The 16,270-nt window shown below is 40.5% G+C and overlaps 1 protein-coding gene across 1 annotated transcript in view; it reads right to left on the bottom strand.

The window, feature by feature from the left end:
• Positions 1-16,270, bottom strand: part of THSD7B (thrombospondin type 1 domain containing 7B) — a 653,838-nt gene that overhangs the window by 335,822 nt on the left and 301,746 nt on the right. Inside the window, exon 7 of the mRNA XM_061608903.1 lies at positions 13,662-13,859. Within this exon, the coding sequence (XP_061464887.1) occupies positions 13,662-13,859 (198 nt within the window). The remainder of the gene's footprint in view (positions 1-13,661; positions 13,860-16,270) is intronic.

The following is a 16,270-nucleotide window of genomic DNA, read 5'->3' on the forward strand; positions in this document are numbered from 1 at the left end:
AACGAGATGTGTTCTCTCTCTTTCTCTCTCACACACAAAATCAAATTAAGCAGTTCTGCTCTGAAAGTTTTGGTAAAGCTAAGAACTGATGCATCTGAATCCATCCAAATCCCAAAATGGATTGTGGAATACAGAAAGGGTTCTACAGTAGATTACAAAGATTCTCAGAGAAGCTGAGTCCCAGCTTCTCTCAAATGAATATACCAGCTATATATGGCATCCTCCAGATGTTTTGGAGACTTCCATCAGCCCCAGCTACCATGGTCAATGGTCAGGAATGATGGGAATTGTAGTTCAAAATACCTGGAAGATGCCACGTTGGGAAAGGCTGGTCTAGACTGATGGGTTGCAGAATGCCTTCAGACCCTACAGTTGCTGGCCTAGGATTGTCATGAGCAAACGGGACTTTGTAGACTTCAGAAAGAGACAGACACTTGTAAAAACTTTTTTAGCATTTTCAACTACTTTCTCAGTCTTGCAATTTTCCTGTAATTTATGCCACAGGACTTCTTTTGTTTGATTAGTCATTTAGATTTTTATTGAAGCTGTTTATTATCCCCAAGTAATCTTCTTTGTTCTTATTTTTATTTCTTCCTAGGTAGCATAATATCAAAAAAGCAAATTAGCAAAGGACTATACAAGGGAATTTCAACAAAACAAAATGTTGACTAAAAGGGGCCTTGATAGATAAGGTCCTCATTAAAAAATATGTATCATCATATATAATCAGCTTATGGACTGCTATTATCTGATTCCCTCTAAGGAAACAGCAGGATGGATAAATTATTATTATTATTTTTTATTTATTTATTATTTATTAAATTTATATACCGCCCGACTAGCAATAGCTCTCTGGGCGGTGAACATAAAACAGCATAAAAATACAATAAATAACAAAACAATACTAAAATACATATAAATATAATTATTATTATTTTCCCCAAAACAATGTGAAAGTGTGTAACGAATTGATTGGTATATTTCATGCCTGCTGTACAGCATAATTTTTCTCTAATCTTACAAAATATGGCAAACCAAAATTGACATAAACAGTGAAATGATTTATAGTGTTACCAATTTATCTGCGGTATTATTTATTTCTTGAGAGCATAATCTTGCCCCTTCAAAGAGTGGAGGGAATCTCTGTGTTTTGATTATATAATTAATTATAGCTTTATTGCGATGGGCACAAGCTTAGATGAGCCTTGGGCTGATGCATTGCCTCTTTTTTTCTCCCCACATCTGGTGCAACCATGGGAATAAAATTGGAATTCATTCATTGGCGATCACTCGTGGCCGAGTAAGATTGTCTTCCAAGATAAGGTTTTTGCTTGGAAGACGCCTGTGCGTGAATTTGTTTTATCTGTGGAGATCAGCGCACGACAATCAACGCAATCTTGACAGAAAAAGGCTTTGATCCAATGGTATGGATACCATGGTGATTGGAAGTCTTTTGTCTGCTGCAGCCTTCATCCACCTTCACAGCCGTTGTAAAGTACACATTGTTATCCTCTGCCTGTTCTGCCATTGAGGACTTTCTTGGATCATTCTTTGTCTGGTTCCTCTCCCTTGACCTTAACGCCATGGGTGACCCCGCTGGGAGTACATGGCTCCTGACAGCATCGCTCACAGGGTTCATTGGAACACGCAAGCCCACTCACCACTACAAGGTGACAATCCAGCAGTCAGATGGCACAAGTGGCCAATAGGTTCCACTTGACTATATAACATTTCTAAGTCTGTCCTGGCTAGTTAGACTGAGCAATTAATTGGGCAGGCACAAATGAACTCTGCCCACCTACCTATTTCCTAGCTTGCCTCCAAACTGCCAGTTCAGGCATACAAATAGCTGAAGAAATGCTCAAGAGCATGTTCAGTGTCATGTTGCCAAAATGCTAAAGTGGCGGCTTGTTTTGTCTGCGACTACTATACCTTATGTAGCATTTTGGCAAGGATCCTTCTGTTTCATGAGAAATTACTACAAATCCAGCAGTGAGGATCCAAGCAAGAACTGGCTATAAAACTAACCAAATATACAAAGCTTTTACAACTATAGGTACTTATCATTTTCTCCCCTTTTAACATATATCGTTTGAAAAATGAAAACAAAATCCTCTTAAAGGCTTACCAGCCCAATACAACCAGATCAATCTTAACTTAAATAATTTAGCTAATGTGTGAGCCAGTGTGGTGTAGTGGTTAAGGTGTTGGACTACGACCTGGGAGACCAGGGTTCGAATCCCCACATAGCCATGAAGCTCACTGGGTGGCCTTGGGCCAGTCACTGCCTCTCAGCCTCATGAAAACCCTATTCATAGGGTTGCCATAAGTCGGAATGTGTACATTCCTTTTTTCTGCTGAGTATTCTCCTAAATAAGATTAATCAGGTCTTTACTGGACATCTGTAGGCAGATGGTGCATCATTCATTTTCTGTGAATCAATTGTTTCAGTTTCATTTCATGAGAAGAGCAGATCATTCTTTCCTAAGACCATCTTCTAGAGACGCTTATACAACACCTTTCAGGAAAGGTACATCAGTCTTCAAAGTAACATTAAAATCTCAATACGTATTTCTGAAATAATCCCTCATTATAGTTCAGCCTTTGTGTACTCAGAAGTATGACCACTTAATGCAGCTATAACAGGATTCAAAGTTGTATTTGACCTTGCAAAGCCAGAGTGCTTTAGAGGAATATAAGGAAATGAAAAAGCATTACAAATTAAACCACGCAGTTGACAATGGATTATGGAATCAGAAAGTTAAATAATGCTCAGCTATTCTTTCCTGAGATAGAAACCAAAAGACACAAATGAAGTGCAGGTTAGCAATGCAAATGCATTTGGCAGTCAGGCAAATATTAGCAAAAGGTTTTGTGGATTCACTAACATTAGCCACTAAAACTAGCTTTTTATGTAGCTTGGTATGTGTTACTAAAGTGGATTTGTTGAGTGACCTTATTTGGTAATTTTGAACTGTTCGTTTTTATGTTTTTGTTCTTGTGAATGAGAGGCAGGGCAGAAACAAGCACACTGTATACATCAACAGCATTTCTCTTCAAAATAAGCAGCAATCTGGAAAGACAGCAGCTCCCCACTTCTTCCATGGGTGGCAGAATGGAACAAACCAGTCTTTTGTTTCCAAGGACCAGCAAATACATGTTCATATCTCAAGTGCTCATTGTGCGTGTGGAAGTGAACTATCAAATGTTAATATTAATTACCACCAAGAGACCTTTCATAGCTACTGAGCTCTAAATTATAGAGAGACCCTCTAGCTCCTCTGAACAGAGAGATCACTGCAGGATCAGATTACTAAAACTTCCTGATTATTAGCAAATTCTGCTCTTCTTGTCTACTTTGTAGTGCCTAGCTATCTCCTTTTGGAATGTTTTCAGCATCCCATAACAGATTCAACAGACACCTCCAAAAGAGGCAGACTCCTCCACAGAATCTTTGTGGGTGGTGATACTGCACCCCAAAAGTAATTTAGTACTGTGGATGTTCTATCATCCCCCTGACCAAAATACTGAGGGAGATCTTGAGATGAGAAATGAAATTGAGGAAGTATCCAAACCAGGAAATGTTGTAGTAATGGGTGACTTCAACTACCCTGACATAGATTGGCTATATATGTGTCCTAGTTATGACAAAGAGGTAACATTTCTAGATACCCTAGAAATGACTGTGCCCTAGAACAGCTGGTCATGGAACTGACCAGAGGGAAGGCAACCCTAAACTTAAGCTTAAGTGGGGCCCAACATCTCATGTGAGATGCAAGTGTTGACGGATTGATTGGGAGCAGTGACCATAGTGCTATTAAAGTAAACATACACGTAAATGGTCAATTGCCAAGAAAATCCGATATGGTCACATTTAACTTCAAAAGAGGAAACTTCCTTCAAATGAGGGGAATGATAAAAAGGAAGTTGAAATGCAAAGTCCAGTGGGTCAAATGTATGGGAGCTGTTTAAAAAGAAGCAAACTTTCTAGATACACTTAATCTTAAGTGGCAGCTAGGACCTGGTGTAAGATGTGTTGTCAAACTGGTTGGAACAGTAACAATAATACTATTAAATTAAACATACATGTAAATGGCCAATTCCCAAGAAAATCCAACATGGTCACATTTGACTTCAAAACAGGAAACTTCACCAAAAAATGAGGGGATTGTTGAAAAGAAAGTTGGGGGGGGGAGGTCCAGAGGGTCAAATCATTCCAAAATGCTTGGGAGTTATTTAAAGGCACAATATTAGAAGCTCAACCAGAGTTCATACCACTCAGGAAAGGGAGCACCAGGGCCAAGAGGATGCCAGCATGGTTAACGAGCAGACTCAAAGAAGCTATTAGAGGCAAGAAGTCTTCCTTCAAAAAATGCAAGTCTTGTCTGAATAAGGAAAATAAAGGAACACAAACTCTGGCAAAAGAAATGCAAGACAATAAGGGATGCTAAAAAAGGATTTGAGGAGCACATTGCTAAGAACATAAAAACCAACAATAAAAAATTATTTAAATACATTCAAAGCAGGAGTGTGTTTCAGAACACACACACACAAGTATCAAGGGAACAGGTAACATGAAACAGCAGAACAAGAGCATGTTTCCTTCTCCCAAAGGGCAGTCTACCATCAGCTGTGTTGTGGGGACAGGCAAAGGAATGACCATAGACTGTCTAGGGAGGTGACTGGACCCTTGGATGATAAAGGAGTCAAAGGTATACTAAAGAAAGATAAGGAGATTGCAGAGAAGCTGCATGAACATTTCTCATCTGTCTTCACAGTGTTGGATATAGGGCAGATCCCTGAACCTAAACCGACATTTGCAGGAAGAGAATCTGAGGAAATTAGACAAATAGTGGTGACGAGATATGAAGTTCTAGGCTTATTAGACAAAATAAAAACTGACACATCACTGGGTTCAGATGGCATCCACCCTAGAGTTCCCAAAGAACCCAAATGTGGAATTGCTGATCTTTTAACAAAATTATGTAGTCCCTCAGATCTGCCTCCTGAGGACTGGAAAGCAGCCAATGTACCACCAACCTTTAAAAAGGAATTCGGGAGGATCTGGGAAATTACAGGCCAGTTAGCTTAATGTCTGTCCTGAGAAAGCTGGTACAAAGTATTATTAAAGATAATTAACCAAGCATATAGCAGAACAAGCCTTGCTGAAGCAGAGCCAGCATGGCATCTACAAGTGAAAGTCCTATCTCATTGTTGTTATGTGCCTTCAAGTCGATTACGACTTATGGCGACCCTATGAATCAGTGACCTCCAAAAGCATCTGTCATGAAATGCCCTGTTCAGATCTTGTAAGTTCAGGTCTGTGGCTTTCTTTATGGAATCAATCCGTCTCTTGTTTGGCCTTCCTCTTTTTCTACTCCCTTCTGTTTTCCCCAGCATTATTGTGTTTTCTAGTGAATCAGGTCTTCTGATTATGTGTCCAAAGTATGATAACCTCAGTTTCATCATTTTAGCTTCTAGTGATAGTTCTGGTTTAATTTGTTCTAACACCCAATTATTTGTCTTTTTCGCAGTCCATGGTATGCACAAAGTTCTCCTCCAACACCACATTTGAAATGAGTTGATGTTTCTCTTATCCAGAATTCTTTGAGAGTGTCAACAAGCATATAGATAGGGGTGATCCAGTGGACATAGTGTAGTTGGACTTTCAAAAAGCTTTCTACAAGGTACCTCACAAAGACTCCTGAATAAGCTTCACAGTCATGGATTAAGAGGAGAGGTCCTCATGTGGATCAGGAATTGGTTAAGTAGCAGGAAGCAGTGAGTAGGAATAAACAAACAGTTCTCTCAGTGGAGGGCTGTAGAAAGTGGAGTCCCCCAAGGATCAGTATTGGGATCTGTGTTTTTAACTTGTTCATAAACAACCTAGAATTAGGGGTGAACAGTGAAGTGGCCAAGTTTGCTGATAATTGTTCAGGGTTGTTAAAACAAAAAGGGACTACGAAGAACTCCAAAGGGGCCTCTTCAAACTGAGTGAATGGACGGTAAAATGGCAAATGAAATTCAATGTAAACAAGTGTAAAGTGATGCATATTGGAGCAAAAAAATCTTAATTTCGCATATACGCTCATGGGATCTGCACTGGAGGTGACTGACTAGGAGTGAGATCTTTGGGTCATAGTGGATAGCTCAATGAAGTTGTACATCCAGTGTGTGACAGCTATGAAAAAGGCAAATTCCATGCTAGGGATCATTAGGAAAGGTATTGAAAACAAAACTACTTATATAAATCTATGGTGCAGCCACATTTTGAATACTGTGTACAGTTCTGGTCACTTTATTTCAAAAAGGATATTGTTGAGTTGGAAAAGGGTTAGAAAAAAGCAACCAGAATTATCAAGGGGATGGAGTGACTCTCCTATGAGGAAAGACGGCAGCATTTGGGGCTTTTTAGTACAGAGAAAAGGACATGATAGAAGTGTATAAAACTATGTATGGCATGGAGAAAGTGGATAGAGAAAAGTTTTTCTTCCTCTCGTGTTGGAAGATTCAGGACAGACAAGAGAAAGTACTTCTTCACACAGCTCATAGTTAAACTATGGAATTTGCTCCCACAAGAGGCAAATATGTCCACCAATTTGGATGGCTTTAAAAGAGGATTAGACAAATTCATGGAGGACAAGGCTTTTCAATGGCTAGGAGACATCATGGCTGTGCTCTGCCACCATAGTTAGAGGCAGCATGTTTCTGAAAACCAGTTGCTGGAAGCTGCAGGAGGGGAGAGTGCTCTTGCACTCAGGTCCTGTTTGAAGGCTTCTTGTGGGTATCTGGTTGGCCACTGTGAGAGCAAGATGTGGGACTAGATGGCTACTGGCCTGATCCAGCAGGTTCTTCTTATGATCTTATACATCTTATATATGACTGGAATCAGAGCAGCCTCCTAGTTAGCTATGTACCTCATAGATGCTCCTGGTAGCTATGATACATAAGCTGGGAGAAATCAGCAAAGAAGAAAGCAGAGCACCCATATCAGTCACTTCTTAATACTGTTGCTCATGAAGCCTTGCATTCATCACAGAATAAGAGTCTTGTTTTCCAGCAGTGTATAGTGCAATTAATTTGTTTAGCTTCTCTTTAATTTATTGGAACTCTTGACGTAGCTTGCAATGCTGAATAGGTATGCACTTGTAGGCATTTGCGGGAAATATTGGACACTTGACATTACAAAGCTAGACAAAGACTTGTTTCAGGATACTATGGCATGCTCCACATAAGGAGCAAAGGTATCAAGGAAGATTTCTATCTATTTACAGCTATCTAGGCTAATTATTTTATACTGCTCAGAAGAAAACATTATGGTCTCACTCCATTACAACCATACTGATTGGTCATTGTTTACTGAAATTAGTAGAGAACTAGCAGAGCTAACATTACTATTATGAAATTATGATGCTAAATTCTACAATCTTCATCTAACATATCAGCAGGAGAAAACCATGTGTAGATTGCTGGAAATGGGCAGAAGTAACTGCTGATTTTTAAGCACATCAATAGAACATCTAGTAGAAGTGAAATGTGAAGAAAGGTCTCTTAATTTCTAGTAAATTTATTTTTTTTAAAAGATAGAAAAGGCTTTCAAAGACTATGCCAGACTATATAAAAGTTAGTAATGCTCTTCAGGGCCAGTAAGAGCTGGCACTGGGCCCTGGCAAGATGCATGATCTCTCTCTCTCCCCCCCCCAAATCTTCCTACAAACCAAACGTTGCTACTTTCTTTAAGCAAGTTTTAAATGACTGAGAGTGAGAAAGATTGACAAGAAATGAAAAACATTTATCAGAATGGGACAGTCAATATGTTTATTAAAGATAACACTATTAAAAATAACTCTTGAAAAACGCATAATTGTATTGCAATACATTGTTGGTTTTTTCTATATATATATATTCAACATTATTTTGAGATTATTTTATATCAGCTGAAGCTATTTTATGCTGTTTTCAATGGAGTAAATAGTTTTGTTTTGTTTTTATTTAGTACAGGACCTACAAAGAAGGTCCAGAAAATTTATAGTGGTCCTAAATGTCTTGCAAGTACTGTACATTAGTACTGTACACTAATACTAACTTGATGTTTGAAGAATAAGTGATTCATATTTAGTTTTGCTCACAAAAATGAAAGAAAAGGTAGCAATATGAAAAATATTTCTGGTGTGCTAAGTGAACAGGCAGATTAATTCACAGTGAAGTATTCAATAGTGAGCTATCCTTACCCAGAATAGTGCTAGTACATCTCTATTCTTGTACTTCAGCAGAATCCTCATTTGCTTTTTATTCTAATAGTGCTTCAGCATCCAAAGACTGGCTTTGCCTATCTCCCTCGTCACCACATGATGATTTGAAACAAAGCCCAGGTTGAATAAACTTGCTTGATTTTTCTTTTCTCTTTTTCATATTTTTCTCACTTTTCTCTTCTGTGTTCTAGACTTGTACTTGTGCTCCATAATGTTAACTTCACCTTAAAATAATGCCAAAACACATGTAGACTTGTTCCAACATGGTCTAGTCACAGAGGAATGAGAAGAAAATGTGACACACACTTCCATGTATTAGCTTTCTCTTTACATACCACTGTAGTAGTACCACTTTAAGAGAACTATAAGAAATGTTTGTTGAGTAAATGTGAACTAGGGTCTAACAGTTCTGTGAAGTGTGATCTGGGGCCTACTACTGGGGCCTAGTAGATCTATAAAGTGAACTGGGACCTACTAATGGAGCCTAGTAACTCTGTGGACTGTTAGCTGGGGTCTACTACTGGGGTCTGATATTTCTGTGAATTAGGCGCCTAGCAGTTCTGATCTAAGCTTGAGACTTTCAAGGTGTATGCTGTGCTTTGTCATGTCTGACTCATATTAACAAATGTTGGTGCTTATAGAAGACTCGGATATGCTGAGATTTAGCAACAGACATTATAACCACTCTCTCTCTAGTCTTTTGAGATACCAAAAATTATGTTGTTACGTATTGTTTCTTTTTTTTACAGTCCAGGCCCCCAGAGGCCCAGGCCCTGGGGATTTTGCCCCCCCTTCCTCTCCTCAGCCCTGGTGCCTCTGTTTTAACCTGTCAGTTGAACTGAACATGCATTTAGAAATCTTTCCAAATTTGGATGGGGCAGGCTTAGAAAACAAACATTCAGCTGTAAAGAAAATGTCAAACGGAACCCAAGAGAGAGTTTCCTTTAACACTTGGTACAAAACAAGAATAGCTTCAGTCACAAACTTCTTACTTCTACCAGACGTTCCTAGATTTTCTTACCCGTTATTAAAAAACTATGAATATATTTTTCTCCCTCCAGTGACAAAACTAAAGAAAAGACTGCCACTGTCTTTCATCTGTTGTAATACTGATTAAAACCTGAACTCAGCAGCGTACAGTAGAATTACTGGTTGGTCAGACATATCAGAGAAGTGTTAAATATTTTGTCCACCTGCCTTCATAAAGTTTGACTATTCCACAACAGATTATTACGACAAGATACAGTTTGACTTTCTGAACACTTCAACCGGGAAGAAGCCAATGATCACAAGATACACAGACCACAATATAATTTCTCACAGGTATACCCTTTGACAAAAGTGAATGTCCATGCAAACATGCACCGTGTAACTAAAATACATGTCTACCGATGTCATTGCAAAGAGCCAGCTCTCATAAGACATTTGGTACTCCAGAAGGGATAACCAAATACAGTATATATTCCTCAACATTTTCCACTGCAAAATACTTGTAGGCACTAACTTGAAAAGACAGCAGGGTCCCACTGTGAATATTTTGAAAGGCAAAGCTGTTATATATGTAATTTTGTGCCCTTTGTATCAGATGAAATACCCATGTAGACATGAAAATAGTTCTTGGGCAGGGCCGGCTTCAGGTTTGAAGGAGCTCTGGCAAAATATCCTATGTCATTAGAGCTCCCCCAGCATTATTAGGGTCCCCAGGTAGGTAACAGAAACAATGTTGTGATCTGCAGTGGATGGCTGTGAGCCATCTGCCTTTTAATTTCCTACAATGCCCTTATGTAGCATCACTTGGGAACATTGTGGGAAATTAAAAAAATGACAAGCAGTATGATTCTGGGGCAAGCAGACCAAGGCCTGGAGCAGGGGTCAATGAGGTCCAAGCAGTGCCCTAGGATGCTGGGTACCGACACCAGCCCCACTCTCCAGACAGAACAGAAAAAATGCTTGTATGCGTGGGAAACTGTAGTGAGTATATACATTGGAATTTATCAGGGTGTCACTCCTCCAGTAAGTTCCTTAACAAATACAAGTTGCATTTTAAACTTAAAAGGTGAGATCGAGTATTAGTCATACTCACAGTAGACTTAATGAAATCAATGGACTTCAGTGGTTCTACTCTGTGTGACTAACAATGGATCTCACCCAATAAGTATTTTGGAGTTCAGTAAGATATGTTATTGGAGGGCCCCTTATTGCGTGGAGAGTTCAAAGATAAATGCACCAATCTTTACAATGAAAACCCTGATACATTCAACAACTGGGGGGATGGCACTCCTCTGTTTCAAATATTTTATTAAATTGGCAGGTTCTAAAATTAAGACACTGTTTTATATGTTTATAGATGGACGAATTGTCTATAATACAATCCTGCAATTAGTCAGTATTGACCTATGAAGGTTTTGAATACAATTCAAACTGCAAGTAGGTAAACAGCACCCACTACTTGTTTGTAGATTTCATATAAAAATGTATGCGTATTCATTATTAACAAGCTGTACCCTGAACAGATTCTATATTTGAAATTTTGCAAAGTAAACACCACATTGCTCAGCACAATGTTTTCATTTACATATTATCACAATCTGGAAGCATAAATCAGCTGTGACAAAGCAACAGCATATTCCCTGAGTACTTTTTTTTTAAAAGCTGTTGTAATTACAGAAAAAACAATGGGAGACACAGACTGGTGTAAATATTTTAAGCTTTCAGTAAGAAAAAAGGGCAAATTCTGTGATTCATATTAAATAGCACTATTTATTCAAAAGATTTCTAATTCATCTTTCAACCAAGTAAGCATTACAGAATGAGTAATTTTGACTTCAATTGACATAATGGCCCAAACATGGTTTGCTGCATCAGGAATGTGGTGCATGCCCATTTGCTGCCTCCTTCTTTTGCTGGAATTAATATCAAGCCACAGTTTGTCATAATATCTGAAGTGGGAATCTATAGTTTGAGCTCTCATTATAAACCAGGATTTCAAACAAAGATCATGCCTCTTATATCTATGGCTGCTTTCAGACATGGGCCTTTTTGTGTTGGTTTAACATATTAAAATGGTAGCACTTCTGTCCCGATTTCTAAAATTCCTTTCACACTGCAGTTCCTGTTGAATTAAGGAACAGTAGATTTTTCAGCTTATACCGGCACTTCGCGCAACTGTCTTTCACACAGCTGTAGCGAATGTCTTGGTTTTGTCCCTCACCCATTATACACATGCACAATGTAGTTCCCCACTGTGTAGAAGGTCGAAGATCTCATCCCATCGCCATGCAACCCCTCTCTCTTTAACATCTGACATGTGTTGTTTTTTTTAGTTGTATAGACATAGGAGTGTATGTGGGAAATGCTGCTGCTACCCGTGCTTATGCCGGAATACCGGTACAATTTTCATCAGGCAAAAAAAAAAAAAGTGTGCCTAAAGAGCAGGAACACACTGCATCCTGGGATGCCTGTCACATGAGTGGCTGCATCTAGCGAAAAACTCCTGCAATTTTCTGGGTTCCCAAGCAAACAGATTATTTCTGGTATTATTTATCACAAAAATTAGTGCTAAACTTGCACTATATTCTACTAGAATTACAGAACTAGCTTGTATGTCTTGTGAAAGATCAAGTATAATGCGCAAATTACCAGGTAAGAAATTGTCAGAATAAAAGAATAAAGTGCAGTGTGAAAGCAGCCTATATCTATCGATCTATATTCCTTGTTTGTATTTGGAAATGTTTCCTGACTACACAGTTAAGTAATTGTGATAGCACCCCTTAGGAGCAAAATGGGTCCTTTAATGCAGTTTTATTTCTTTGGTTGTTTGTAGTTGGTAGTTATGGCCAGGCAGGCATCAGAAGGAGTTTAGCCTTGATTCTAATAAAGTTCTCAATCCTGTTTGATTGATTGGTTGTGAAATTATTACAAAGCCATAGTTTGCAATCCTGGTATGTAGAGAACATTCAAGCCATGTTTTCCTGGGTTCAGAGTTCCCAGCAAGCCACAGTTTAACAAAGCAGAAAGTATTCTTTTCAGCTGGACATGCAAGGGGAAGAAGAAATGTGCCTTTTATTTGGTAACAAGGATCCTGAGTGTTGAGGAATAATCACTTAGTCTGATGAACACATATGAACTCTTGAAAAGAAAACACCCCCCTTTAGATGAGAAGGATTTTGAACCTGTGGCTCACCAGATGTTGCTCCCATCATCCCTGAATATTGGTCATGGTGGTTGGGACTAATTGGAGCTGGAGCACAAAAACATCTGGAGGGTCACAGTTTACTCATCCCTTTTTTAGTCATGAAAATAATTCCCCTCTTCAGAAGACTTAGTAAAAATATAACTGATACAAAACAAAGACTTCCCTGACTGTATCCTCAAGGTTGTCACTCTCAGGCCTGTAACTATAGGTCGTTTTCTAGGGTTCAGTTCTGGCATAAGTGCTGTGAGCTGAATGCACAGCTAAAAGATGCCAATTTCAGTCGCCAAGATTAGGGAGAGGTACTATCTTCTATGTTTGTTAGAATTGAGTAACAACACAGACTATCTCCTTACATCTAACATCACCTCAACTCATCCTTCTCTCATTTCTCTCCACCTCATCTATCCCATACAGTAATGAAATTCCAACATCTAGATAGCTATGTCTCCTGTCTTTGGCCCTTGGTTCTTGTTTGCCGACACAAGTATCTGATCTCCAGCTTATATATGTCCTGCCTCTGGCCCACAGGATTAGCGCTCTATCTGCAATGAATCCAGACTCTGTGACAGACTGTTGCAAGCTAGGCTCCAGGTTGACAATTTCACTATTGGGCATAAAACTCTCTTACAATGAGGATTTCATCAGCACAAGCACTATTCAGGTATTCAAAGAACATGTGAACCCACACCTAATGTCCCTACAGGTGCTATCCCTGCTGACCCCACCACTTCCTGCATTGAGCAAGAAGGTCTGAATGGGGATTTTAAAAGCATTCTGATTAATGTGTTTAAGAAGATGCCCATGATGAAGGTTCTCAGTTGCAGGAAGGACTTAGGCACCATGAGCCAAACCCCTTCAGACCTTCCATCCAACATATGAAGGCCTGAAGCTGCAGCTGATGGGGACAGGGATGTTGGAAGGAACATGGTCCCACTCCTCCCTCAACATGTTTTCAGGCAAATGCCTGAAGAGGACTTCAGAGAGCATAGGATGCCATGCTATAGGAAGTGACTGGTAGCATTAAGTATTTATTTAAGATCACAGATCATTTAAGGCCAAAAGACACAGCATGATAAAGTCATAAACTTGGGGAAATTCATATTCCATTATGAAGCTTTGCTTCATGAAATCCTGCTTAATAGGCAGTTGCTAGAAAATCTCTTTGAATATTTATGCAAAATATATTTAAATGAAGTGCAGTTTGTACCACATACCCCTGTAGTTCTTGCATACAGCATGTTGCACACAATTTCCTTGCCCACATATTCCATTATAAGGTAAACATACTCCTTCTGAAATCATCCACTTGTAACACACGGGATTTTCACAAGGAATAGATTCCATCAAGTGTGGACAATTGTTAGAAGTGCCCATGGGTTCCACAATGATGTTTCTTTGCCTCATTTTGAAACCTAAAAAAGGAAAAGGAAAGAAAGAAAGTTACATAAAACTATTGCATAACTTCCAAATTATTGTCTGTCCTGCAAATGAACAATTACCCCTTTACAAATACTATTTTTAGATGTTTCGTTGTGCTCTCAGATTTGCCAAGTTGCATCATAGATACTACATATCCCAATGTCGGGATGCAGGATTGGGGCCCTGATGTTTCAGACGATGAAGAGAGGGAGGGGGTCATTTGGCCAGGGCCGTGTGAAGAAGACGCAGAGGAGGGGGAGGGAATCTCAGAGATAGAACTGTCTGGCAGCAAAGACCTTGAAGGTCACACAGACACATATCCTTCCCAGGAGTTTCCCACACCCCCTCCCCCTTCGAGCTTAGAGCAGTTGGAGAAGGAGGGAGGGCAAGGGGGAATCCAGCCTCCTCCTGACTCAGGGAAAAGCAAAGAGAAACAGCCAGACGGTTTAGGCCTTGCCCCCCCGCTTTCCCCCATACCAGAATCAGAGTCCTCAGAAGGGGAGGGGGCAGTAGCACATCCTTCACCACGTACAAGGAGACAACAAAAAAGACAACAAAAGAAGGGGGGAAAGAGGAGAATGGATGAGAGCACTTTAAGGCAGAGTGAGAGAATTCACGCCCAATTGCCCCCTTCTTAAGGGACAGGGGAAATAGTGGGTCCTTGTTCTGTCAACTCTCTTTCAAGTCGCAGGTTATGTTTCGTAGTGAAACTTCATGAGAAGGCGTAGTCTTTGTCTGGATATTACTTTAATAGAAACTGAATTGCTTTCACCAACTGGTCTGGTTCCTGAGTCCCAACCTGGATACGACGGGTTGACAGAACCACCTACCCAACCCTCAACACTTTCACCACTTGAACGTGACAAGATGGAAAAGGGAGCAGCAGGGGGGACAAATCCCACTTCTGAGGCGGAGGAAGTGCGACGGCTGAGGACTACTGTTGCAGATTTACAGGCAGATGTCCAAACCTTGTTGGCGTCAGTTAGAGCATTGAAAACTGACAATCAGACCTTGAAAGCCACGATAGATCAAATGCGGACAGCCCCTTCAGCCGCTGTGGTTAAGATCCCGATTGGACTACCACCTAAATATGCAGGACAGAGTGACCAACTCTCCACCTTCATGGCTCAATGTGAAATGTATCTGGACATTAGGAATGCAGAATTTCCTAGTGATGCGGCCAAAGTGGCCTTCGTGATCAGTCTATTGGAAGGGGAAGCGGCCAAGTGGGTAACTCCCTATCTGGTAAGAAAGGATGCCATTCTAGGAAGATATCGAGGATTTATGCAAGCCATGACTGAGATGTTTCAGGACCCTCAAAGACCTGAGACTGTGGTGAGGCAATTGGGCGCTTTGAAGCAAGGGAAAGGAACCGTTTCAGAGTATACCAATGCCTTTAAAATTCTGGCTCAGGAAACTGGTTATAATGACTTAGCCCTGATGTTTATGTACCGAAGTGGACTGAATGCTGAGATCTTGGATGATCTGGCCAGAACTACACCCCCAACGAATCTGCCTGGGCTGATTCGACTGTGCCTGCAAATCGACAACCGGTTGGAAGGAAGGCGCCTGGAGAGGAAACAGGACATACAGAGGTACTCAGCTTCAGCCTCTCGCAGTAAAATCCCTCCAACTCCCGGGGTGACAGGTAACACAGGAGAAGGGTCGAGAGGGGCTCATCCAAAGATCTCAGAGGAGGAAAAAGAAAGGCGTTGTCGGGAACGTCTCTGTTTTTATTGTTCCAAGCCGGGACACATCGCCAGGGAATGCGGACTTAAAGCAGAGAAAACAGGGCCGCCGGGAAACTAAAATACCCAGCTCTCATGCAGGCTGGAGGGCTGGGTGCCGCGGTGTACAAAGGGCCTCCGGTAGTACAGCCCCCTTCAAAAGGGGTATTGGTGCTACCGATTCGGATTACAACTTCCACAGGAGAAATGTTCAACTCTACAGCACTGATTGACAGTGGAGCCTCCACCAATTTCATTGATGCAAAGTTGGCAAAACGTCATCAAATCTCCCAATGGAAATTAGAAACCCCCTTGTCAGTTGAAACTATTGATGGCAGACCACTGAAGTTGGGTGGAGTGACCAGAGCCACAGAGGAACTGAAGCTACAAATTCCTGGGCACGAACAGCACATTTCCTTGTATGTGTCAGATCTCTCAAACTTTGATGTGATTTTGGGAATGCCCTGGCTAGCAAAGCACGACCCAAAAATAGCCTGGAAGGATGCGGTTGTACGGTTCACTTCTCAGTACTGTCACGAGAACTGTCAGCCAGAGATAACCATAAAAGCCCTGGCAGGAGCTGTGCAAGAGTCCAAGGAGGTAGTACTTCCCTTGAAATATGTGGATTTTGAAGATGTGTTTAATGAAAAGGAAGCAGAGGCGTTGCCCCCTCATCG

Source organism: Rhineura floridana, chromosome 2, assembly GCF_030035675.1.
Source record: "Rhineura floridana isolate rRhiFlo1 chromosome 2, rRhiFlo1.hap2, whole genome shotgun sequence".
NCBI classification, from domain to species: domain Eukaryota; kingdom Metazoa; phylum Chordata; class Lepidosauria; order Squamata; family Rhineuridae; genus Rhineura; species Rhineura floridana.